The 23,031-nt window shown below is 58.7% G+C and overlaps 2 protein-coding genes across 4 annotated transcripts in view; one reads left to right on the plus strand and one right to left on the minus strand.

Annotated features, from left to right (window-relative positions):
• CHKA (choline kinase alpha) overlaps positions 1–7,625 on the plus strand; it is a 63,216-nt gene extending 55,591 nt beyond the window's left edge. For both annotated transcript variants that reach the window (XM_079928637.1, XM_079928638.1), the window contains 2 exons: positions 278–359; positions 6,397–7,625. In XM_079928637.1, the coding sequence (XP_079784763.1) occupies positions 278–359; positions 6,397–6,456 (142 nt within the window). In that variant the 3' untranslated portion in view covers positions 6,457–7,625. The remainder of the gene's footprint in view (positions 1–277; positions 360–6,396) is intronic.
• A 2,375-nt stretch (positions 7,626–10,000) lies between these two features.
• On the minus strand, positions 10,001–22,013 carry TCIRG1 (T cell immune regulator 1, ATPase H+ transporting V0 subunit a3). Of its 2 annotated transcripts, XM_079929327.1 has the most exons (21): positions 21,956–22,013; positions 20,870–20,933; positions 19,522–19,642; positions 19,057–19,135; positions 17,987–18,207; positions 17,814–17,899; positions 17,441–17,567; positions 17,277–17,359; positions 17,011–17,104; positions 16,531–16,743; positions 15,721–15,865; positions 13,039–13,178; positions 12,778–12,935; positions 12,612–12,702; positions 11,953–12,071; positions 11,662–11,875; positions 11,191–11,313; positions 10,994–11,098; positions 10,803–10,920; positions 10,228–10,405; positions 10,001–10,139 (listed from the first exon to the last, which is right to left on the minus strand). In XM_079929327.1, exons 3-21 carry the CDS (start codon positions 19,636–19,638, stop codon positions 10,061–10,063), a joined length of 2,490 nt encoding a protein of 829 aa, XP_079785453.1. In that variant the 5' UTR covers positions 19,639–19,642; positions 20,870–20,933; positions 21,956–22,013; the 3' UTR covers positions 10,001–10,060. The 2 variants fall into 2 exon arrangements, with proteins under 2 accessions (XP_079785453.1, XP_079785454.1); XM_079929328.1 differs by lacking the exon at positions 20,870–20,933.
• Positions 22,014–23,031: the final 1,018 nt, after the last annotated feature.

Genomic DNA, 23,031 nt, shown 5'->3' on the forward strand with positions numbered 1-23,031 from the left:
AGCAGCGGCCACTGAGGCCTCCGGGTGGGTCCTGCGAGTGTTCCAGGGACAGGGAGTCGGGGTGTTCGCACCTGCAAGGTCACTGGCCAGCGGTGGGGAGAGGACGGCTGTGGGCTCCTGCTGCTCTGTTGCCGTGGAATATTGTCCCACTGGGTCGGCCAAGGCAGACAGTTTGCACCCAGATGAGTTAGAACGTCCATCTGGCAGGAAATGATGTAATCGGTCCTCCAACTGGTCCCACACATCTCATGTGCATTTCCTGCTTTTGTAATTACAGGTTTGCCCTTGCGTCCCATTTCTTCTGGGGACTTTGGTCCATCGTACAGGCCAAGATTTCATCCATTGAATTTGGGTACATGGTATGTTTTGGGGGTAGTTTTTCTCTTCTGCTCCCAGGAAAGAAATGCTTCCATGTACGTGAATGCTCGGCAGTAAATGCCTGTTCCTCCCAGGGGGTTACCTGTTCCCCTCCGAGTACCTGAACCAGGTGACCAGCACCAGGACAGCGGGCTCCCCCCGGGGAAGCTGGGGGAGAAAGGAAGGCTGCATAATTGAAGCCACTTTTGCTGCTGCTGTGTCTGCCTGTGGAAGTTGCCCTCACTCCCAGGGCCAGCAGGTCCCACCTCCCCTGCTTCAGAGAAGTGCTCTGTGGTCCTGTGGTTCTGATGGGGGATGTAGAAATCCAGACCCTTGAGGTCCAGCCCCGACCTCAGTCCCTTCTGACAGAAGGGACACTGAGTGAAGGAACGGTGGTGGGGTTACCTACCGTGCCTTGTTTTATTCACCTGTTAACACCCCATCCTCTGGCCTACAGCACCCGACTTAAGAGTTGGAAGCTGGTGCTGATTGAGTTAGACCCGCTTTTGTGCAGCAAGTTTGTACCAAACCAGGCTTTTTATTCTAACCTAAGCGGTGTCCTTGGCATTTTACTTTGCTCTGTAGTGAGTGGTGGGGGGCGTCCTGGGGCAGGGGTGCACACAGGTGTAGTGAGCACCTTGCTTTGGGACAGGTGGTGGGAAAGGACTGGTGCATTTTGTTCTCCTCGGTCCTCAGTGAGGATGGTTTCTGCTTCTAGGCAGATTTGGTAATGCACAGATGCTCTTAGGCAAAAGAAGGGGAAATTTGGATTTTTAAAGCAGATTTGGAGTCATGGTTAGATGTTACTGTAAGACAAAGTGGACTTCAGAGAAGGAAAACCACCGAAGGTAGAGAAGGGCGTTGCATCCTAGTGAGGGCATCACTTCATCTACAGGACATAGAGAGACCCTCAGTGTGTGTGCCCCTGAATTCTTCAAAAGACACAGAGCAGGGACTTCCCTGGCGGTCCAGTGGTTAAGACAGTACGCTTCCACTGCAGCGGGCACGGGTTCCATCCCTGGTCAGAGAACTAAGATCCCATGTGCCGCACAGCACGGCCAAAACTAAACAGACCGAAACAGAAGACATAGAGCAAAAAGTGACAAAGCTGAAAGGAAAGGGGGAATCTACTATTCACCAAGTAGACTGCACACCTCTAGGTAGCGGGTGGACCCAGGAAACCCTGCCACAGGCAGGGTGGACACCTGAACATCATCACCCCAGCCAGCTCAACCTGACGAACACGGGTGGAGCCCAAACAGCTGCAGGACAGACATCCTCGTCAGAGAATGTGGAGTCTTCATCAGGATGGGCCACAGGCTGGGCTGTGAAACGGGCCTCAAATGCACTGCAGAGTAAGTTCTCTGACCACAGTGCAATTTAATTGGAAATCAGTAACCAGCAACCACAAAAATATCGGAGAATTCTCAGTTATTTGGAAATTAAACTGTATACTTCTACATAAACCCTGGATCAAATGAGAAATTACAAGGACAATTCGAAACTATTTGGAATCATAATAAAAACACAACATGCCAGAATTTGTGGGATGCAGCTAAAGCAGCGTTTGGAGACTTACGGCTTTGCAGCTTAAGTGTTGTCTTGGATGCGAAGGAAGTTCTCAAGCCAGTGATACAAGCTGCTACCTTGAGAAGCTAGAAAGAGGAAAACCAACTAAGCCCAAAGTAGACAGAAGGAGAATGAAGGTAAGAGCAGAAATCATTGACATATAAAATGGACAAAAAATAGAATTAATGATGCCACAAAAGTATTTATAAACCTCTGGCTGTACTAAGCAAGAAAGAAAAGAGAAGGCAAACATTGCCAAAACCGGGTACAAAGAGAGGCCATCACTACAGACTCTATAGATCTTCAAGTAGAAGACGACGATGAACTCTGCCCACGGATTTGACAACCTGCCTGAAGTGTGCCAATTTCTTGGAAGATACAGATGACCAAAACTGACGTAAGAAATGGCCATATAGTTATTTAAATAAGGTGAACTCATAATCAGAAACCTATAGATTTGGGACTTCCCTAGTGGCGCAGTGGTTAAGAATCCGCCTGCCAATGCAGTGGACACGGGTTCGAGCCCTGGTCTGGGAAGATCGCACATGCCACGGAGCAACGAAGCCTGTGCGCCACAACTACTTAGCCTGTGCTCAAGAGCTCTTGAGCCACAACTACTGAAGCCCGCGCACCTAGAGCCCGTGCTCTGCAACAAGAGAAGCCACCGTGATGAGAAGGGCACCGCAATGAAGAGTAGCCCCCACTCGCCACAACTAGAGAAAGCCCACGTGCAGCAGCGAAGACTGGATGCAGCCGGAAATAATTAATTAATTTTTTAAAAACCATAAATGCTACTAGCCTCCTTAGCCACGCATTCAAGGCTACATACACCCTCTTAAAAAAAAAAAACGTATAAACTTCAGGTCCTGGTGAATATCATCAAATATTTAAGGAAGAAATAATAACAGCCCTACAGACTTGTAGAAAATAAAGGGAGAGGGATCACTTCTCAACTCATTCGATGAGGCTAGCATGACCCTGACACCAAAACTAGACAAGGACATTTCAAGAAGACTGCAGATCACTGCTTTTCATGAACATTACCCCCAAACCATTATCAAAATACTGGCAAAAAGTAAATCCAACTTATGTAAAAGGATAATATTTTATGACCAAGTGGCATTTATCCCTGGAATGCAAGGTTAACGTCAACATTTGAAAAACCTATTAGTGTAATTCACCGTATTAACAGAATAAAGGAGAAAAACCATACAATCATCTTAGTGAATGCAGGAAAAGCATTTGATAGAATTCAACACCTGTTCATGACAGAAAGTCAGCGAACTAGTGATGGAGGAGAACTTCCTCAACCAGGTAGAGGGCATATACACACCTCCTGTACAGCTGCCGTGGTGATGGATGCAAAGCACTGAATGCTCCTCCCACCTCTGCCCCAAATACAGAGCAAAGCAAGGCTGTTCGTGCTCACTTCTCCTCGCAGGCTGCTGGGGCGCCTAGCCAGCAAAGGCAGGCAAGAAAAAGAAAGAAAATGCAGAAGCACCAGAAAGGAAGAAGAAGAACTGCCTTATATTTATAGGTGACATGATCATGCACATGAAAAAATCTAGAGGAATCAGTAGAAGAGCTATTTAATAACTACTGAGTGAGTTTATCAGGGTCGTGGGATACAAGGTCAGTATGCAAAACCCACTTGCATTTCTACGTGCTAGAAGCAACTGTAAATGAAAATTCTCAATTGTGTTTACGATGGCATAAAAAACTTGAAATACTTGGGGATAACATTTTCAAGTATTGCGTGATCTTTACACTGACAACTATAAAACATTGCTAAAAGAACCTAAATAGAGATAACCACATCTGTGGATTCAGAAGACCTAATCTTTTTTTTTTTTTTTTTTTTTTTTTTCCTGTATGCGGGCCTCTCACTGTTGTGGCCTCTCCGGTTGCGGAGCACAGGCTCCGGACGCACAGGCTCAGCGGCCATGGCTCACGGGCCCAGCCGCTCCGCGGCATGTGGGATCCTCCCCGACCGGGGCACGAACCCATGTCCCCTGCATCGGCAGGTGGACTGTAAACCACTGCGCCACCAGGGAAGCCCCAGAAGACCTAATCTTAAGACTTCCATTCTCCCCAAACTATCTTCTGTCGTCTCCGTGACCCCAGCAAAATCCCCACAGGCTTTTGGTAGAAATTGACAAGCTGATTCTAAAACGTATGTGAAAATGCAAAGGCCCTGGAATAACTAAAACACTAAAACTAACTAGAACCACGTTGGAAGACTTAGGCTACCTGATTCAAGACTTACTAAGCACAGTAATTAAGACCATGTGGTGTTGGTCGTAAGATAGACATAAATCAGATGGAACAGACTAGAGTTCCCAGAAATAGACTCCTTCCTACACATATAGGTAACTGGCATTCCACAGAAAGGCCAAGGTAATGCATTGTGGAAGGATTAGATTTTCCAGAAATGATGCGGGGACAACCGAATAAGCCATATGGAAAAAAATAATGAACTGTGAACTTGCACTCTACACAGAAATTGACTTGAAACAGGTAATAGACCTAAGTGTAAAAGCTAAAACGGGAGAGAAGCTTCATAACTGTGGCAAAGATTTCTTAGGTCACATAAAGCACTAACCCTCAAAGAAAAAAAAATACAGTAAATTGGACTTAATCAAAATTTAAAACTTTTGTTCTTTGAAAGACACCATTAAGAAAATGAAAAGCCCAGCCACGGACTGGGAGAAAGTAAGGCAAATTTATATCTGACAAAGGACTTGTATTTAGAATATATAAAGAACTCATAACTCAGCAAGAAACCAAACAACCTACTTTATAAGTGGACAAAAGATTTGAACACTACACGGAAGGTAAACTAATGGCCAGTAAGCATCTTTTCATCTGCTTGATACAAAGTCATAAAGGAAATGCAAGTTAAAGCCCCAGTGAGATGCCTTGCACACCCATGACAATGGCTACAACTTAAACTCACGATACCAAATGTTGGCAAGACTGTGGAGCAGCTGACCTCATATACATTGCTGGTGGGAATGTAAAAGGGTGAAACCAGCGTGGAAAACAGTTGGACAGCCTCTTATAAAGTCAAACATACACTTACCGGGACCTCCCTGGTGGCACAGTGGTTAAGAATCCGCCTGCCAACGCAGGGGATACGGGTTCAATCCCTGATCTGGGAACATCCCACGTGCCACGGAGCAACTAAGCCCATGCACCACAACTACTGAGCCCACGTGCCACAGCTACTGAAGCCCGCACACCTAGAGCCCGTGCTCCACAACAAGAAAAGCAACCGCAATGAGAAGCCCGCATGCCGCAATGAAGAGTAGGCCCTGCTCGCTGCAACTAGAGAAAGCCCGTGCACGGCAGCAAAGACCCAAAGCAGCCTCCAAAATAAATAAGTAAATTTAAATCGACTGTACTTCAATAAAATTAAAAGTTAAAAAGAAAAGAAAACAAAAAAAAAACCCTACACTTACCATACAACCCAGCAGTCCCTCTCTTTGGTATTGATCCAAGAGAAATGAAAGCCTGTTTCCACGCCAAGACTTGTATTCAAGTGCTCACAGCAGCTTTATTTTCAGTAGCGCCAAACTGGAAGCAACCTACATGCCCATCAGCAGATGACTGGGTGAACACACTGTGTTGGAGCCGTATCACAGAAAACTACTCAGCCACGAACACTGCCGCCCACGGCAGCGTGGATGTGTCTTAGTCACAAGCCAGACACCAGAGGGGACGTAGCGGACGATTACACACTCACGTGGAAGCTTTCTGTCGCGATCTGGTGGGCTTGACTACAGAGACCCAGGAGGACCTTGAGGGTGATTGTGGTGTTGGCGTTGAGCTAGGTGTGTGCATTAGCGAACACCGCACGTTTTAAATGAGTTAAGCTTTGTGGTATATAAATTATACCTCAACGTTAATTTTTTTTGAAGTGGTGCTGTGATCTTGGCAGTTAGCACTGCAGACTTTTCGATTTGGAGTGGCCCTTGAGAGACTGTGTTCTGCACACCGGTGGGCAGACAGGGCAAGGGACCCAGGGGCCCGGTGGCTGGCCAGGTTTTCTCACTTCCCTCCTGGTGTCCTTTTAGTAATGGTGCTGCAGCAAACAGGTGGCACCTACCGTCTGTCTACCCTTGCTAACGCCCCAGGGACCTTGGGCTTTGACAGAGAAGCCTCTGTTGTGTCTGTCAGTCCGCGTCTGTAGCGTTCAAGGTGAATGAGTCGGTGAACCATGCTGCACCAGATACATAGACAGAAGTCCCGTCTCCTGTCTGGGATGGCAGGGCCGGGCCGGCGCAGCTGATCGAGTGGGGAACGTTGAGGGTAAAGGGAAGGCGGTGACCGGGGCTGCTGCCAGCGGGAGAGGACCGTCCTGAGAGCAGCGCGGCTCCTGGATGGCCTGCAGCACACGGAGCTGCTCTGCTCTGTGCGGGGGGGGCGGGCGGGACCCTTGGTGAGGCCCCTCTTCCTTCTGTCTCCTAGGAGTATGCCCAGGCCAGGTTCGATGCCTATTTCGACCAGAAGAGGAAGCTTGGGGTGTGACTGGGGAGGCCTGCCTGCGCTGCATCCCTGGACTGCGCGGGGGCGGCCGAGCCCGAGGCTCCCTCTGTGCTCCGACTACTGTATCTGCAGCAAGAAGGCTCGGACGTCTCGCTGCCGAACACAGATGTGTATGATACGAAAGACTGTATTAAAATTGAGGAACATTTATTTCATATCTTGTTTACGATTTCTCTAGGACTCTGACATGAGATCAGGAAGCAGAATTATAGTACACTAGTGCAATAGTGCAACATCTCAGACCCCCTTAATCTAGAGAAGGCATTTTCTACTTCAGTCAGGTGGGGCAGACAGCAAGAGTAAGCAGTGTCACTGCAGGTGCCTTTTGGTTAATGTTGATCTTTAAAGGATGTTAATGACCGCGCTGGTGAACAGTGCCGACCGGGCTTTCTGTAGGTAACGGGTGTGTAGGGCGGCGAGTGGGCAGCGACACTGCCGATGCCCCGTGGCCTGACCGGGGTCCTGGGAGATGCAGACCGCCCCCGAGGTGCACAGAGGCGGGGATGACTGTGGCTGCCCGCTGACTGCTGCCTGTCATCCGTGTTTTCCTCTGCAGATGAATCTCAGATGAATCTCACCCTAACTGGATGCAGCCCCGCCATGCCCTCTAACTGAAAGTGCTTTATTAACCCCGGCTCTGGGGCAGGCAGTGGGCCGTGGCCACAGAGGGCCAGCAGGCTGCACGGGGACACGTGGACACACATGCCCACCCCGGCACCCCACTGCCCAATCCGCTTTCCTGGTAGGGAGCGGGCTGCTTTGTCCCACACTCTGCAGCCTTTTCCCCTCCACCTCTGCTCAGCCTGGAGCTGGGCTCTTGTGACAGGGCCAGCTGCCCGCCCCCAGGCATGGTCGTGCCCCAGGGAAGCCTCCTGTCGCCCTGGTGCTGGGGCCTCGGTGTGCTGGGTGCGGGAGGGAAACCTTGCCCTCACTGCTCCCCAGTGTACCTCATGTGGTCGTTCTGATGGGAAACCGCAGCCTGTATGTGGAGTATGGGGGCGGGGATAGAGTATAGCTGTGAAATCCATATGTATTAAAAATCCTTTGGGATAAATTTTTTTTTTCCACTCTGAACTCTTATTTGAATTGTTTTTTGTGCATACATTCCTGCTACCACAAAGACTGTACTATACAAACAATAAAAAACATAAAAGCTCATCCTCTGCTGTCACCCTCGGATGCATCCCTAGTCTCGGGGAGGTCTCCAGTGCGTCCACCCAGCTCCGGAGGCGAAGCCCTTGGGCGGGAGGGAGGGGGGAGCACCGGGCTGTCCAGGAGGGAACTGAGCGGCTGGGTCAGGGCAGGAGGGGGACTTCCGCTGCCTGGCCTGCTAGACACCGAAAGTTTTAACCAGGTGAGTGTGTTATGATATCCAAGCAATAAAACTGAGTCCTAGGGACTTCCCTGGTGGCACAGTGGTTAAGAATCCGCCTGCCAGTGCAGGGGACACAGGTTCGAGCCCTGGTCTGGGAAGATCCCACATGCCACGGAGCAGCTAAACCCGTGCGCCACAACTACTGAGCCTGCGCTCTAGAGCCCGCGAGCCACAAATACTGAGCCTGCGTGCCACAACTACTGAAGCCTGTGCGCCTAGAACCCATGCTGCACAACAAGAGAAGCCCCCGCAGTGAGAACCCCCCGCACCACAAAGAAGAGTAGCCCCCGCTCACCGCAACTAGAGAAAGCCCGCGTGCAGCAACGAAGACCCAGTGCAGCCAAAAATAAAGTTCTTTTAAAAAACCCAACAGCCCTAGATGCTGCTGCCCTGTGTGTGAGATCTTAGAACACAGCTCCCAGCTCCTGCCTGTGCCCACAGGGTCCGACCGGCCTTGCCCGCCCCCTGCCCCCAGCCTCTCTCGTCCCTAAGATACCAGGCCCTCTCGCGCTTTCCTCTGCCAGGTGGCTTTGGGGTCAGTCTCCCTCACATCCACTCGCTGGCTATCACTTGCATTCTCTGTATGTGGAATTCCTGGGATGCCCATCTGTTCGCTCAGTCATCCTCCTGGATTAGACCGTACACTTGCCCGAGCAGGCCTGTCCCCAGTGCAGGTGACCCCCCCATCTCTGTGTCTCCTGATGTGACCCCCACGCCCCAGGGGCGCCCCCTCCAGTGCCTTTGCGCATGCTGGTTCCCCAGCAGCCAGCCTTCTCCAGCCAGGCTGTCCACGCGTCACAGCCAGGGCAGGGCCAGCTAGTGTCTCCCTGGGGTCACACCTGCCACCCACCCCCGAAACATGCCACATTCTCGGCGCTGAGCCCCTGCTTAGGGTTCCCCTCACCTGCCCCACCCTGCGAGTCTCTGCACAGCTCTGCTCCCCAGGAAGGTAGAGCTTCGAGTCCTGGGCTTGGGCCAGATCCTGAGACGCACACCACCCCCTCTGTTCCTAACCAGACACTGCTCAACGTTTCCTGGAGCCAAGTCTCTGCCAGGCGTGTCATACTGCAGCCAGACAGCCCCTCATACCCCAGCCCAGCATCTGGGGGCCCTGAGCGGGGCAGCCCTGGGCTCTGGAGGGACAGGCTCCTCCCGGCAACTGGCCAGACTGAGAGCCACGGTGACGGGGCCAGGTTATGGGGCCAGGCCTCCCGGCTCGCCGCGCCCAGGGCGTCTCTGCCTTCAAGGCAGCCTTTGTTCCCAGGGCCTCCAGCCGGAAGAACTACTTGGCAGCTCCTCAGCAGGAGAAAACGAGGCCTCTGGGAAGCACTGGCTCTGCCACCCAGCTGGGGGTGGGACCCAGACCAGAGAGGCCCGAGGATGCCACCACCCTCCCCCCAGCGGAAGGATGGCCTGGCAGCAGGACTGCCCACCAGGGAGGGATGGGGGAAGACTGTGGCCTCTGGGGAGGCAGGGCCTGGAGTCCGGCTCTGCCCTTTTCTGACCTTCGGAGCCCTGGGCAATTCTCAGGGTGCCCTGGACGAGCCTCTGCCCTTGTCTGCGGGAAGCTGGCCTTGGGTGTGACACCACTGTCCCATGTGGAGCGCCGGGTCCGGCTCAGGTGTCCCAGGCTGCTCTCTGCTGCAGAGCATCTTGAGTGCCGGGGGCCAGCGCCAGCACAGGCACGTGAGAATATTGGCTGACTGGTGCCAGGCACCACCCTCCATACCCAGGGTAGCCCAGACATCATCGTACAGCCAGTTTGCATATCCCCCAAGGATGGGGAGCTCACTCCCCCTGGCCCAGCCTGGGAGGACAATCTTTCTGAGCTAGAATGTACTGGAAACAGCCCTCCCTGGGCCTAGTTCTGCCCCCCTTCACCCCCAAGAGACTGGGATCGTTGCAGATGTGCTCATGGGTCCTATCCTGACATCCTGAGGCCCCAGGTCGTAGACCAGTGGCTCCCACCTCCCCCCACCCCCCACCAACTTCAGCTGCAGAGACAGACATAAGGGAGACGGGCACAGAGGCTGGCGTGGTGTCCATCCAACCAAAAGGCTCCCAGGGGCAGGACCAGCCCATGCCAGAGCCCAGGCTCCTCCACACCCAGCAGCCCCAGCCCCTGCCTCCCAGACAAGACCAAGACACGGGCCCTGGGCCTTCCCCTTTATTTCTTCCCTGCTCAGCAAGGCAAGGGCAGGGCTGTGGGCACTATTCACCCTCCACGGCGAAGGTGAAGGGGCTCAGCTTGTAGCCAGTACCCGAGTAGAACTTGTTCTGGAACTCCACCCTGGGGTGAGAAGGGAGAGCGGGTGAGGGGACGCCCTCCGCCCCCCCCCCCACACCGTGCTGCCCACACCAGCCAGGCGGCCACTCACCAGTGCAGCCGCAGCGCGTGCAGGAAGGCCGAGAGCCCCTCCATCACCAGCAGGATGGCCACAGTCATCACGGCGAAGGCGGCGAAGACGGGGACCAGCACCACAGCCGCCACACCCATCTCGCCGCCCAGGCTCAGGCCGGCTCGCATCACCATGGCCCACAGGACCTGTGACAGCTCTGCAGGTGGAGGAGGGAACCGTGGGGACCACCAAGCCACCTTGGCGTCCCGAAGCCCGCCCTCCCTGTGGGCCAGCGGGGGACCTCCTCCAACGTCCCCCCTTTACAGACAGGGATACTAAGAAGCGACCAGGGCTTCCCTGGTGGCGCAGTGGTTGAGGGTCCGCCTGCCGATGCAGGGGACACAGGTTCGTGCCCCGGTCTGAGAAGATCCCACATGCCGCGGAGCGGCTGGGCCCGTGAGCCATGGCCGCTGGGCCTGCGTGTCCAGAGCCTGTGCTCCGCAACGGGAGAGGCCACAACCGTGAGAGACCCATGTACCGCAAAAAAAAAAAAAAGAAGCGACCAGAGGGGGCCACGCATCCAGCAGCCGGGTGTGGGAAGGAGCAGGACTCACGGGCGTGGGCCAAGCTCAGGGCCCAAAGGCGCAGGTAGGAGGCCGTGTTGGAGATGCAGCCCAGGCAGAACTCGATGGTGTGGATGGCTTGGTGCATGAACACCTCGGACAGGACAAACTGGGGGGACAGGTGGCAGTGAGGGGCAGGTGGGGCCGAAGCCATCCCCTACTCAGGAAGGCACCATACCCACCTCGGCCTCCGCCTGGTCCCCTGGGCATCCTGCCTTCTCCTCATCAGAGCCCTGGCTGGCCAGGGACGTGTCAGGCAGGTCCAGAAGCCCGGCTGTGTCCTTATCCTAGAGGTGGTGCAGCGGCATCACAGACCCCCAGCCCCAGATGGGGCTCACGTCCCGGACAGGACCCCACCCCCAGGCTCCCCTGCCTCTACCGGCTGTTGCCTCCTCCGAGAGTGGCAGCGGCGGTGCTCCCGGTGCAGGAACAAGGGCGTGCCAAGCAGCAGGACGGGCACCATGGCCAGGGCCAGGACCACCAGCGTGGGCTGCACCACTTCCTGCAGGGGAGGAGGGGGCGATGGTCAGGGCGCCCCTGCGAGCCACCGGCCAGCTCGGGCCACGCGATTCCCCAGGGGCCCGGGGAGCCCGCAGCCCACTCCAGCCCAGGGCCCCTCACCAGGCAGGGACTTCGCCCCGTGTGGAATTCCTCTGGGCATAGAAGCCACCACCCCTGCTGGGAGCTCCCAGGGAGGCCCCCTTGACCTCCCTGTCTCACGGCCTCAGGCCTGCATCCCACTTCTCGGAAGAGGATCCTGCAGCTGAGAGGCCCAGCCACCAGGGGGCCCCAGGGCGGGGTGTGAGCCCCCCACCCCCGCCGCCCCACCCCCACCCCCGCCCCAGCCTACCTGCCCGGAGAAAAGTGGCCGGTTTGTGGGGCTGCTGGAGAAGAGGAACATGTTGATGAAGTGGATGAGGATGCTGGGGGCCGAGGCCGCGCTGGCGGCCGTGACTCGCAGCCACTTGTAGGCGACCAGGAAGACGAGGTAGCCGAACAGCCCCAGCAGGAAGACCAGCTCGGGGAGGGTCTCCAGCAGCAGCCGGTGCCACTGGCCGAAGTGCCTGGGGCAGGAGGGGAGCCGGGTCACCAGGTCGCCCTGGCCCTGCCTGGCCCCCCACCCCAAGGCCCCGGTCCTCACATGTGGTTGAAGACTCCCAGGACCACCCCGAAGGTCATGTGGGTGACCCCCAGGATGACAGACATCTTCATCTTGAAGGAGTTGAGGAAGCTCAGGTGGTTGACAGCCAGGCTCCAGACCTGTGGTGGCAAGAGGGATGGGTGTCGTGAAGGGGCCTCTCCACCCGAGTCACTCCCATCTGCCTGTCTGCCCCTCCAGGGCCTCTGCACAACCCATCACCTGCCCGACGAGGGGCAGCAGAGGGGAACAGTTAAGAGCACAGACTGGGCCAAGCAGCCTGGGCCCCAACCCCAGTTCTTCCTAGCTGGGTGACCTTGGGCGTGTAACCTCAGCTTCCTCACCTGTAAAATGGGGACGGCACTAACGTGCTCCCATGGAGCTGTCACGAGCACTAGACATCAAGTCAATTCAACAAGGGCTCAGAACGGTGCCTGCCTGGCACAGAGGGGGTTACAGAAGGCTGCCCTCACTGGGACTCGCTTCTCTGCTTTTCAAGTGGCTGCAGTGCAGGCCCCCCTGCCACGCAGGCCCTGGTCTAGGGGGGCTCCTGCCTCCTGTACCCGGAACTGGGCCTGGTGCTTGGGAGGGGCTGGGCAAGCGGGGAGCCCCGGACCCGCCCTCCTGCCCGCCACCGCCTCCGACAGGCGGCCGGGACTCACCGGGTCGATGCCGAAGGGGTACGGTCCCAGGAAGACGCCGGTGACATTGGGGTCCAGGGAGAGCAGCGGCTGCTGGGCCAGGAAGGCGTCACTGTGACAAGAGCAGGCGGGCTGGTCAGGGGCCCGGGGGCCTCAGGGCTGCGGGGCGGGCACGGCCGGGCCTCACCTCCAGCCCGACTGGTTGGCCATGGCCGCCACGCTCCAGCCCGAGGGGAAGACAGCCGTGGCGCAGCTGAAGCACTCGTTGTAGATGAAGCCGGTGTAGACGGAGAACAGGCCCATGAGCAGGAGCAGGTAGCGGCCCTCAAAGAAGGTCCTCCAGATCTGGGGGTGCAGAGAGGCGTGGCGAGAGCCAGCCTGGGCCCCCTGCTGTGCCCGGACCCCCCCACCCCCACCCCGCCCCGTCCACCACCCCGTCGCCCCTCACCTCGTTCTGCGCCGTCTTCACGGCTGGCCGGTTCTCGGCCAGCACCATGGCCAGGGCGAAGAGAAACATGAGCAGCCCGTGGCCCACGTCACCGAACATGACGGCGAAGAGAAAGGGGAAGGTGATGATGGTGTAGGGTGCTGCGGGCAGAGGGGCCACGCGGTCAGCCAGGACCCCCATCCCTGTACAGGATGCCACACAGGCTCCCCAAGCCAGGCTCCGGGGCCCCAGGAGACATGAAGGTGGTGTAGCCAGGCAGGGATGCCACACCACCTGCCTGCACTCAAGATCCAGGCACTTACTAGCTGTGCAACCTTGGGCTAGTATCTTAACCTCTCTGAACCTCCATTCCCCATCTGCAAAATGGAGATAAAAATACCACCACTTTATAGGGCTGTTATAAATGACTTTATCCATGGACAGTACCTGGAAAACCATAAATGCTCAATATAACGTTAGCAGTTCTAGCTATTATTATTTATGAGAAGAGCTTAAAGCAGAAGCACAGAGAGCCCAGTGGTAGTCCTGGCTGGCACATGGCAAGTTCCAGAAGGCCGAGTTGGTCACTTAACCTCTGGGACCTCAGCTTCCCTTTAGTAAAATGGGGACATTTTCTCATAGGTGTTAGGATTCTAACGCACATCCCAGTTATGGGTTGAATTGTGTCCCCCCCTCCAGCAAAAGATATGTTGGAGTCCTAACCCCCAGTACCTTAGACAGTGACCTTCTTTGGAAATACAACCTTTACAGTTGTAACCCAGTGAAAATGAGGTCATTAGGGTGGGTCCTAATCAAATATAACCGGTGTCCCTATAAAAAGGGGGAAATTTAGACCTTAGACACAAACACTGGGAGAATGCCATAGAAACATGAAGACAGCTGTCTGCAAGCCGAGGAGAGCGGCCTGAACACATGCTCCCTCACAGCTCTCAGAAGGAACCAGCCCTGCCGACACCTTGATCTCAGACTTCCAGCCTCCAGAACTGAGTGACGATAAATACCTATCATTTCAGCCGCCCCATCTGTCAGGCTTTGTCACAGCAGCCCTAGGAAACGAATACTCCGCAAAGCTGCTGCTTTGAGAGCTGGTGGCGTATTACCAACCATGGATATCTGGTGATCAGGCCTGCTCTAACCAGACTGGCATCCGCTAACGCAGAGGGACTACGGGCAGGTGAAATGGGCTGGGGGCCCCACGTCAAGCTCCCAGATGCTGGTCCTGCAGGGTCAGCAGGCCCCAGAGGACCACGTGACCCTGGTCTCAGTCCACACGGCCCTGGATTCCATCCTCATGTGCTGCCTGTACCGCCCCGGGGATCCCAAACCCTGCCTCTTGCCCACTGGATGAGGCAGGACCCCTCCCTGGCCTCCCATAAGGGACCTCATCACGGTTCACCCTCACACCCATTCTTTGGGCTCACACAGAGATGCACTGCAGCCCCTACCCAGTGACACGGGGGATGCTGGGCCACTGGCCACACCGCAGCCAGCCTTCTGCAGGGAGGGTGGTGTCTGGAGGGAGAGGAACCTGGCGGATGACAGGCCAGGTCCCACAGGCCTCAGGAAGGAGGAGGGGGCCAGAAAGGGAGGAAAGCCAGTGCCTGCTGCCCTCGGGACGGGCACTGGCAAACGGGAGGGGGCTGCCACCACCCAGCTCCAGCCTGTTGGAGGTGGACCATGTCGCCAAATCTCTCACTTTTCGCCAGTCTTGAGAAAATGCAGACTTTTGCAAAAACTCCCACTTTAAACCCTGGCGCCCACAGCAGACACTGAGGCTCTGCCCAGGCGGCCGCAGCTCCCTTGGCAGCTCTGTGCAACCCTCTGCCCAGTGGGCCACTTAGAGAGCAGCAGCCTCGCCAGGCCAGTGAGCACCCAGGTGGACGTGCCTGGAGCTGACGGCCTCACTGCCCACCCGCGAGGGCTGGCAGACGACTGAGGGCGCTGGGTTTGAAAGCCCTGCTCATCAGCCTTGAGGTGGACACTCCATAGTGTCCTTCATGCTCTAGAGCTCCCTGCAGGCTCAGGCTGAGGCTGGGCTTCACCTGAGATTGGCCCTACTCAGCTCTCCCCTTCCTGCCTGCTTCCCCGTCCCCTAAGGTCCCTTACTGGTTTCTCCCAGGAACACCTCTCTTAATAGGCCACTTGCATCAGAGACCCCATCTCAGGGTCTGCTTCTGGGAGAACCTGACCTGGGGCTGCACCCAATTCAAACCTTTCAACGTGGCCAGACAACGTGGCCAAGCAAAACACGTCTGCAGACTGATGCTGGCCTCGTGGACCACTGGTTTGCAACCTTTGGCGATCATTAATCTTCCCAACACCGCTCAGGTATGTACCATCATCCCCATTTTATAGATGAGGAAACTGAGGCTCAGAGAAGCTAAGAAACTCATCAAAGTAAGTGAGTAGGACCTCCAACCTGGTCCATTCCTACTACAAAGCTGCTATCCTTTGCACAACTCTGCTGGTTCCCCTGTTAGCTTAACAGCAGGGCAGTGGGGGTGTCTGTGGGGGATAAACGTGAAGTGCCTCCACTGGACCCCCAAGAACATGACCAGGAGTGCGCCCCTCACCTCAGGAGGGCGGGGCAGGCCCAGGTGGCGACGCAGCCCTCCCATGCTTCCACCCAGGGCAGCAGCTGAGCCTCCCGAAGGCCAGGGCTGGGGACGTGGTGGCTCTCACCGGGATTGACCTCCTGGTAGCGGCCCACACCATAGGCGTCCACGATGCCCTGGAAGCTGGCCGTGAAGCGGTTGGTACGGATGAGCGTGGGGGGCATGTCTCGGCAGGGGATGCGGTGAACCACGGCGCTCACACCCGCCTCGCTCTGGGGCACCCGGCAGGCAGACAGACAGACAAGACTGATGGCAGGGGCCTTCAGGGATGCTCGGACCCTCCAGCCACAGCCAGCTAGAGATAGAGAGCACTGTGGGGACTCGCTGGGTGGGAGCCAGGGGACCCAGGGCAGCCCCTCCTCTCCCTGTGAAATAGCATGACCAGCCCCACCTGCCCCAGTTCAGGGGGATTCAGGGAGGGCCAGAGATTGGCCCAAAAGTCACTCGGGAAACAGAAGCGTGCTTCCTCCCATCCAGGTGGCCCAGGAGAGGGAGCCCCATGGCCACAGGTGAGCACCTAGCCCGGCGACCCCTGGAAGCAGGGTCAGCAAGCCCATTTCACAGATGAGCCCAAGGCTCCCTCCAGTTGGCCCAAGGTCACAGGGCCAGTACCTGCAGAGCCTGGATTTGAACCCGGTTTCTAACTTAACACCCAGTGCAGCTTCCAGGGTGTGACGGCCCATCCCAGGGCCTCTGGGAAGTCGGGGCAGGAAGAGGGCTTGCTGGGCCAGGGCCATCACGGTGGACTCCCTGGAGGAGGATGAGTCCCGGCAAAGGCACGGCGCTGATGGCACCGGGAATGGGAGATGTGTTGTGTGGAGGAAACCAGCCCCTGCCTGGCAGTAGGGGAGGGCGGGAGACCACCCCCCATGCTCACCGAGCTGCCCTGCAGCGCCTGCTGCAGGGTGGGCAGGTCGCGCGTGGCACACCAGGCCTCGGCGATGAGGCACTTGTGCGTGGTGCTCACGCTGCACTGGTTGAGGGCCAGGTACACGGCCTTCATCTTGCGGATCTGCACCTGCCAGGGCGGCAACAATCTCTGCACCCGGGCCAGCACCTGGCTCAGGAAGTGCTCCGTCTCACCCAGGACCTGCGACCAGAGCAGGGGGTCAGGAGGAGTGGTGGTGGGGGGAGGGGCGGGGAGGGGGAGGGGTGTCAGGAGGGGAGGGCGGGGAGGGGGAGGGGTGTCAGGAGGGGAGGGCGGGGAGGGGGAGGGGTGTCAGGAGGGGAGGGGCGGGGAGGGGGAGGGGTGTCAGGAGGGGAGGGGCGGGGAGGGGGAGCTGGGGGGCAGGGGAGGGGTGTCAGGAGGGGAGGGGCGGGGGGAAGGCAGGGCTACAGCCAGGCCACGGGCGCCCACCTCCTGCAGCTCTTGGCTCTGCTGCTGCAGCTGCTGCAGGGCTGCGCGGCGGGCCTCCTCCTGCTCCACAAATGGGAAGACGTGGCAGTGGAAGCTGGCAGGGAGGAGCGGGGAGGTGAGGTGGGCACAGGGTCCAGGGCTTGCAGAGGCTGAGTCTAAAGGGAGCCCACAGGGCAGTGTGGCAGAGCGGGCTCGGTGGAGGTGACACGCAGGGGCCCGGGCATGAGGGCAGCGGGGGGCCAGCCCCCCACCCGACGGGGGCTCACCAGTCAGTGATCTTGCGGATCTTCTGCCCGATCTGCTCGCCCCAGTAGGAGATGAGGAAGGTCACCCACGTCGCAGGCTCACCCTACCGGAGCGGGGCGCACATCACCCTGCAGTCCCGGCTCCACCCAGCACGCACCCCGGCCTGCGCGCCCGGCCCGCTCACCGTCACGGGCCCCTCCAGCTGCTGCTCCACGTCCCTGAAGCTGGCGATGAGGAAGCCGTGGCAGGCCCTCCAGAGCAGGCGCTCCAGGGCGGCGGCCTTGTGGGGCTCCACGGCACCTGCTACGAAGCTGCAGGGACGGGCGGGGCTGGGCAGGGGCTGCTCCGGCCTCCCCCCCCTCACCCGGGCCAGGCACACTGCCCCCGTCCGCACAGAGGAGGCAGGAGCCCGCCAGGCAGGGCCAGAAGAGACCCCCAGGGGCAAAGGGAAGTCCAGGCCTGAGGGCGGCTGCACGAGGGCCCTGGACAAGAAGTCCGAGCTGGCCTGCCTCACCCCTGCACCAACCGGAAAGAGAGCGAAGCTGCCCCTCACTTACTTGACCCTCAGGTCCTGGTGTGGCCCCCCGGGGGACTGGAGCAGGGGTGTTCTTTCCAGGGGCCCATCTGTGTGGCTGGCTGCCAACTAGGAGCCGAGAGGCGCCATGAGTCCCGGCCCAGGTGGGGCCTGGGCCCCCGCCCCTCCCCACGCCCTGCCCGGGCCGGAGCTGACCGAGGGGCCATGGCCCTGGCCCAGTACAGCCGAGTGGAGCTGCAGCTGGTGGAGCTGGGCCCGCAGGGCCTGCCGGTTGCCCCGCACGTCCCGGAGCTCCTGTTCTAGGCGATCCGTCTCCTCCTGGATGTGCAGAAGGTCGCGGGGCAAGGGCGCCGGCAGCGCCCCCTCAGGCAGAGGCAGCGTCAGCCCAGCCTGCCGTACCTCCTCCTGCAGGAAGGCTGGGTGCAGAGGGACGGGCATCGGGGAGCCGGCTCAGGAGCCACCACCAGCCAATGGCCACTATTAGCCAAGGGATGGCTAACATCTAGGGAATTCCAACTGCCACCCCAAACTCTGCTGGCCACCAGTTAACTGATTCACTGAGTCTGAGACCCCGGAAAAACCTCAGGCTAAACCTCCATCCCTGCAGGTCTTCTCCGCCTCCCCCCGCCCTGGGGCTCTTCTGGGCTGCTCTCCGTCCCCAGCCCCTGGCCTGGGTCCCATAGCGGTCTTCGGGCAGGTGGCCCTAGCACTGCAGGGGATGAGAGCTTGCATGGAGGCCCACAGGGTACCTGCCTGATGACTTAAAACCTATCAGTCAATCTAACCATTAAACAGACATGCTCTATCCTCCCACCTTGCAGGACCCTCCTAAGAGGCGTTTCCAGAATAGAACCCAGGGCAGGGGTCCCTCTTGCCCAGGGCCAAGCAGCTGCTCCTTGGGGGCACCTGACCCAGGATCCTGGCCTCTGCCCATCCCAGTCCATCTGCAGCAGAAAAAGTTCTGTCCATGCTTCTCTCCTGCTTAGGAACCTATGGGTGGCTCCTGGCGCCCAGAGGGTGAAGTCCCGAGCCCTCATTCGGTATTCAAGGCCTCTTCCAAGCCGGGCCTGGCCTGGACCCTCTGCTCAGCTCACCCAAGAACACCCCAAAGATCCCAGCTGCCCCGTCCTGGCTCTGCAGGGCCTGGCCCGGACCTCCCTTCTCTGCCGTCCGCCTGGGCAACTCGGACTCTTCCTTTCAGATCAAGCTTGACTGGCGCCTCCTCCAGGAAGTGTGCCTGGGGTGTGGGCCCAGGGCCAACTCACCGAAGGTCTTCTCCAGCTCTTCACAGCGACGAACATCTACCACGAAACGTCTCTGGAAGGCACTCACCGAGGCATTGAGCTGTGGTTGCCAAACGGAGGGATCAGTTTTCCAGGCAGAGGGCCAAGGAGGTCCCCCCACCAGGGCCCAGGCCCGGCTCTCCTCAGGCCATAGCTGCCTCCCCCAGAAAGGTGCTGAGTACGCTGTGACCCTCCAGATGCCCAGGTGAAGACACACCAGACCCCATGTGGCCTGGGAAGGGCGAGGCAGGGCCCAGGAGGCCTGGCTGAACCCAGGCTGGCACAGGGCGGTCTCAGCCACGAGTAAAGCCGGCCTGAGAGCAAAGTATATATGGCAGAGGTTGCCGGGATTCAAGCAGGGCCGGGGGTCAGTCTGGGGGAGATGGTCCACCGTATGGGACACCCAAGAACGAGGCCTCCCCTCACGCCCACCCCGGCCCCACTCACGTCTCTGAACTCCACAAGGCCCAGCTCCCCAAGCTGGCTCACGCAGGCGTAGGCAGCAGCTGTGGGCAGGAAGAGCTGGACGAGCGCCACCTCCTCACTCCGGAACATGGAGCCCATGGTCCTGTGGGGCCGACAGGGGTGGGAGCTCAGGCGGGTGGGGTCCCAGGCAGTTCCCCACCAGGTGTGAATTCTGGTTCACATGATCCTGCAAGGTCCCGCTACCACCCCTATCTGACAGATGGGGAGACTGAGGCCCAGGATGGCTTAGCGGGGTGCTGAGGTCACACAGGAAGTAAGCGGCGAGCTGACCTTACAGCCGGACCCACAGTCCAACGTCAAGCTCCTTCCCAGCTGGCTCTGCCCCGTCTGAGACCCCTACCCCCCACCCCTAGTGGCTCCTGGGGACACTGGCTCTTCTCACACCTGGCCCCTGCTCCTGCTGTCCCCTCTCTGTGACCTGCCCTCACCCGAGATCCTACACATCCTCGGGGCCCCAGGCCAAGGGCCACCTCCAGCGCCGGCCACCTGACTGCCCTCGCCTTTCCACCCTGGGGAGCAACCTTGACAGGAACAGCAGGGCTGAGGTCCGCCCCATCCCCACAGGCAGCCAGGGCCCTCCTCCCTCCCTGCCGGTCTGTGGGCGCTGAGGGGTGGGGGCCTCCTCTGGGACTCAGGAAGGGTAGAGAGGACAGGCAGAGGGCGCTGAGGAAGCGGGACCTTCCCCTGAGGCCCGGGCTGTCCGGCAGCAGCCGAGCTGGTAGGGGCTGAGGGAGGAGCCCTCCAGGTGTCGAAACCAACAAAAGTGAAACTGTGGAAACTGAAATGGGCAGGAAAGGCCTGGCCGGGCCTTTGCTTAATCGCCGCCCGCAGGGCAGGGGGAGCGCCAGGGTAGCCTCCCTGGGCCCTGTAGACGCCCAGCCCACAAGCCAGGGCTCCATGGCCACTGCCCTTGGGGCCCAGGGCCGGCCCCTGCCCCTCTGTGGGACTCAGTTTCCTTAGCTCGCAAATTGAGCGGGGGAGGGGAGGGGACAGGAACAGGCCAGAGCCCCGCTGAGAGGGTGAACATCTGACACCCTGCCAGTGCTGTCTGGGCTGGGCTGGGGCCTGCCTAGTTGGTCACTTCCTCTCCTGGGTCTGGTTTACTTAAATGTAAAAGAAAAAAAAAAAAAAAAGGAAAAGCAGCCCCTTCCCCAGCCCCGGGAGAATACAAGAGAGAATGGGGAGAGACAGCTGCGGGCTGTGGAAGCAGCAGGCCCTGAACAGGGAAGGGTGGGCAAGAGGGCCAGGGACCAAGGCTCTGAGCCCTACCAAGCTGTGATTACTGTGTGTTCTTTGGGGAGTCTCTCACCCTCTCTGGGCCTCCACTTCCTCTTTGGGTGAATGGGACTTGGCCACCCCGCCAGAGACAGGACCTAGGTGGGGAGATAAAAATAACAAGGGCCCCCATGTAACTCCCTCGCCCGCAATACCTCATTTAAATCTAACAGCAATCCTTGGGGGAGGGGGCACTGTAGCCCTGTTTTATAGACGGGTCAGCAGGGGACGGAGCCAGGCAGGAGCCAGGCCCTGGGGCTGCAGGTTTGGAAGTCCCAGCCCACAGTATGCGCTCAGGGAAGGGCTGTTCTCTGCCCCAGGTACCCCAAAAGGCTGGGCTGGCCAAAGGGGGGTTGTAGGGAGCTAGGTCTGGGGATCCAGGCAGGGCAGCAGCCCTGCGGCCTGGGCACGTCCCTTGGATGGGACAAGCCATGGTGAGCACAGGGGTGCAGAGACCTGGGCAGATCCCTCCCCTGGCATTTCAGGCCTTCACTGTCTCATCCCCTCCCCCTCATCCTCCCTGACCCCTTCCTGAGCCAGGGGCCACCCAGAGACATTTACAGAACAAACGAAGGTGCCTCCACCCTTCAGGGTCCAGGCTCTAGTCACTCTGTGCCCCTCTCCTCCTGCTCCCTTGGGAGGCTGGAGGCTTAAAGCCAACTCCAGCAGAAAACCACCAGATCTCTCCTCTGAGCCCCTGGCCCGCCACGACGAGCTGGGCTGGAGACGAGGGTCTGCGTGCGCTCTCTTCTAGCTCCGCCTCTTCCTAGTTGGGTGGGCCTCAGTTTCCTCATCTGTAGAATGGGTCCCTCCCTGCCAGGAAGATGCAGCAGAGAAAGCTCTGAGCACCGCCTAGCCCGGCACAGCTGAGCTCAATACTACTTGTTTGTTATAGGCTGTTAACACCCCCATTCTCCTCTTTCTCCTCTTTCGCCTTCTTTCTCCTCTTTCGCCTCTGTGGCCCCCGGCAACGGCTGACACCCGCGGGCCGGACGATTGAGCTGCCTCTACTGACCCAGCTGGGTTGGGGCGCCACGACACCCTCCGCTTCCCAGGGCAGTGGGAAGCGAGGGTGGTAGGCAGAACTGGGGGCTCTGCAGCCCCCGTCTGGGGCACTTACCCCCGGGTCGGCTGCACGCGGCGCTGCTCTGCGCAGCTCTGCACTCCCAGCTCTGAGATCCCCGCCGCGGCGCCCACGCAACTCACTTTCCGCGGCGGGCGGGGCCGGAGGGGCGGAGCCATGGAAGCTCCGCCCCTGGCCCGCCCCGAACCCCCACCCGGAGTCCTGGGAGCTGGAGCGCGGGTCGGAGGCAGGCCCTGGGCTAGGATTGCCTGGCGGCCTCGCTTCCTTGCTCCAGGCTGGGAGACCATTCGGAGCTGTGGGCCGCCTAATACGGGCGAGGAGGCCCGGAGGCTGGAGCAGACACTGACCAGCACCAACCGCGCACATCTACGTGGCCGGGACGTAGGGAGATGCCCAGCCTAGGCCCAGCTCCGGGGCTACCCACCATCTAGAGGGCTCACTGGGCTGATTAGACCCCAATACGCTCAGGCCTGGGGCCCAACACCTACGTGTCCCCACCTCTAGGACCCCCTCCCCCTTGCGTGAGGCCGCACGCAATTACACAGGTCCTTATAGCTTCCTGCTTCTGATCACCACCTTGGACTCCAGGTCCAGTGGTCTGGGCCTTTGGGCAGGTGGCTGCCCTTCTCTGGGCCTCTTTCCTCAATGGCAGCAGGACACCAAGGGCCAGGGCCTGGGACCCGCACCCAGCAGGCACTGGGCAATGCTCTGCCCTGGCTGTCACTCCTCCTGTGGCTGGATGTGTCCCCATGACCTTGCTGCTACTGAGCTCCGTGCAGTTTGTCCTATCGCAGCACCCACAACCTGGGGCTCACGACTGTCCAGCTGCCTGCACTTTGGACAGGCCAAGCCTGCACCCGCTGGGGCCCCTCAGGGCAAGGGCCTGTGAGAGGTGGGGGGAGGGTGGGCAAACGGAGCCCCAGAGCTGGGCGCTGGCAACTGAGTCACAGCCAAGGCTAGTGTCTTCAGCAAAGTGGGAGACACTTTCTGGGGCACGGAGGGGCTACTTTCAAGGAGTAACCTCGACACAACCAAACTGAGTACCAGTGGGGGCCTCGGGTCGATACTTCCTGCTCAGGGCAAACTGGAACTCTATCATGTTACAAAATGGC

This window comes from Stenella coeruleoalba, assembly GCF_951394435.1.
Source record: "Stenella coeruleoalba genome assembly, chromosome: 8".
Classification (NCBI taxonomy): Eukaryota; Metazoa; Chordata; class Mammalia; order Artiodactyla; family Delphinidae; genus Stenella; species Stenella coeruleoalba.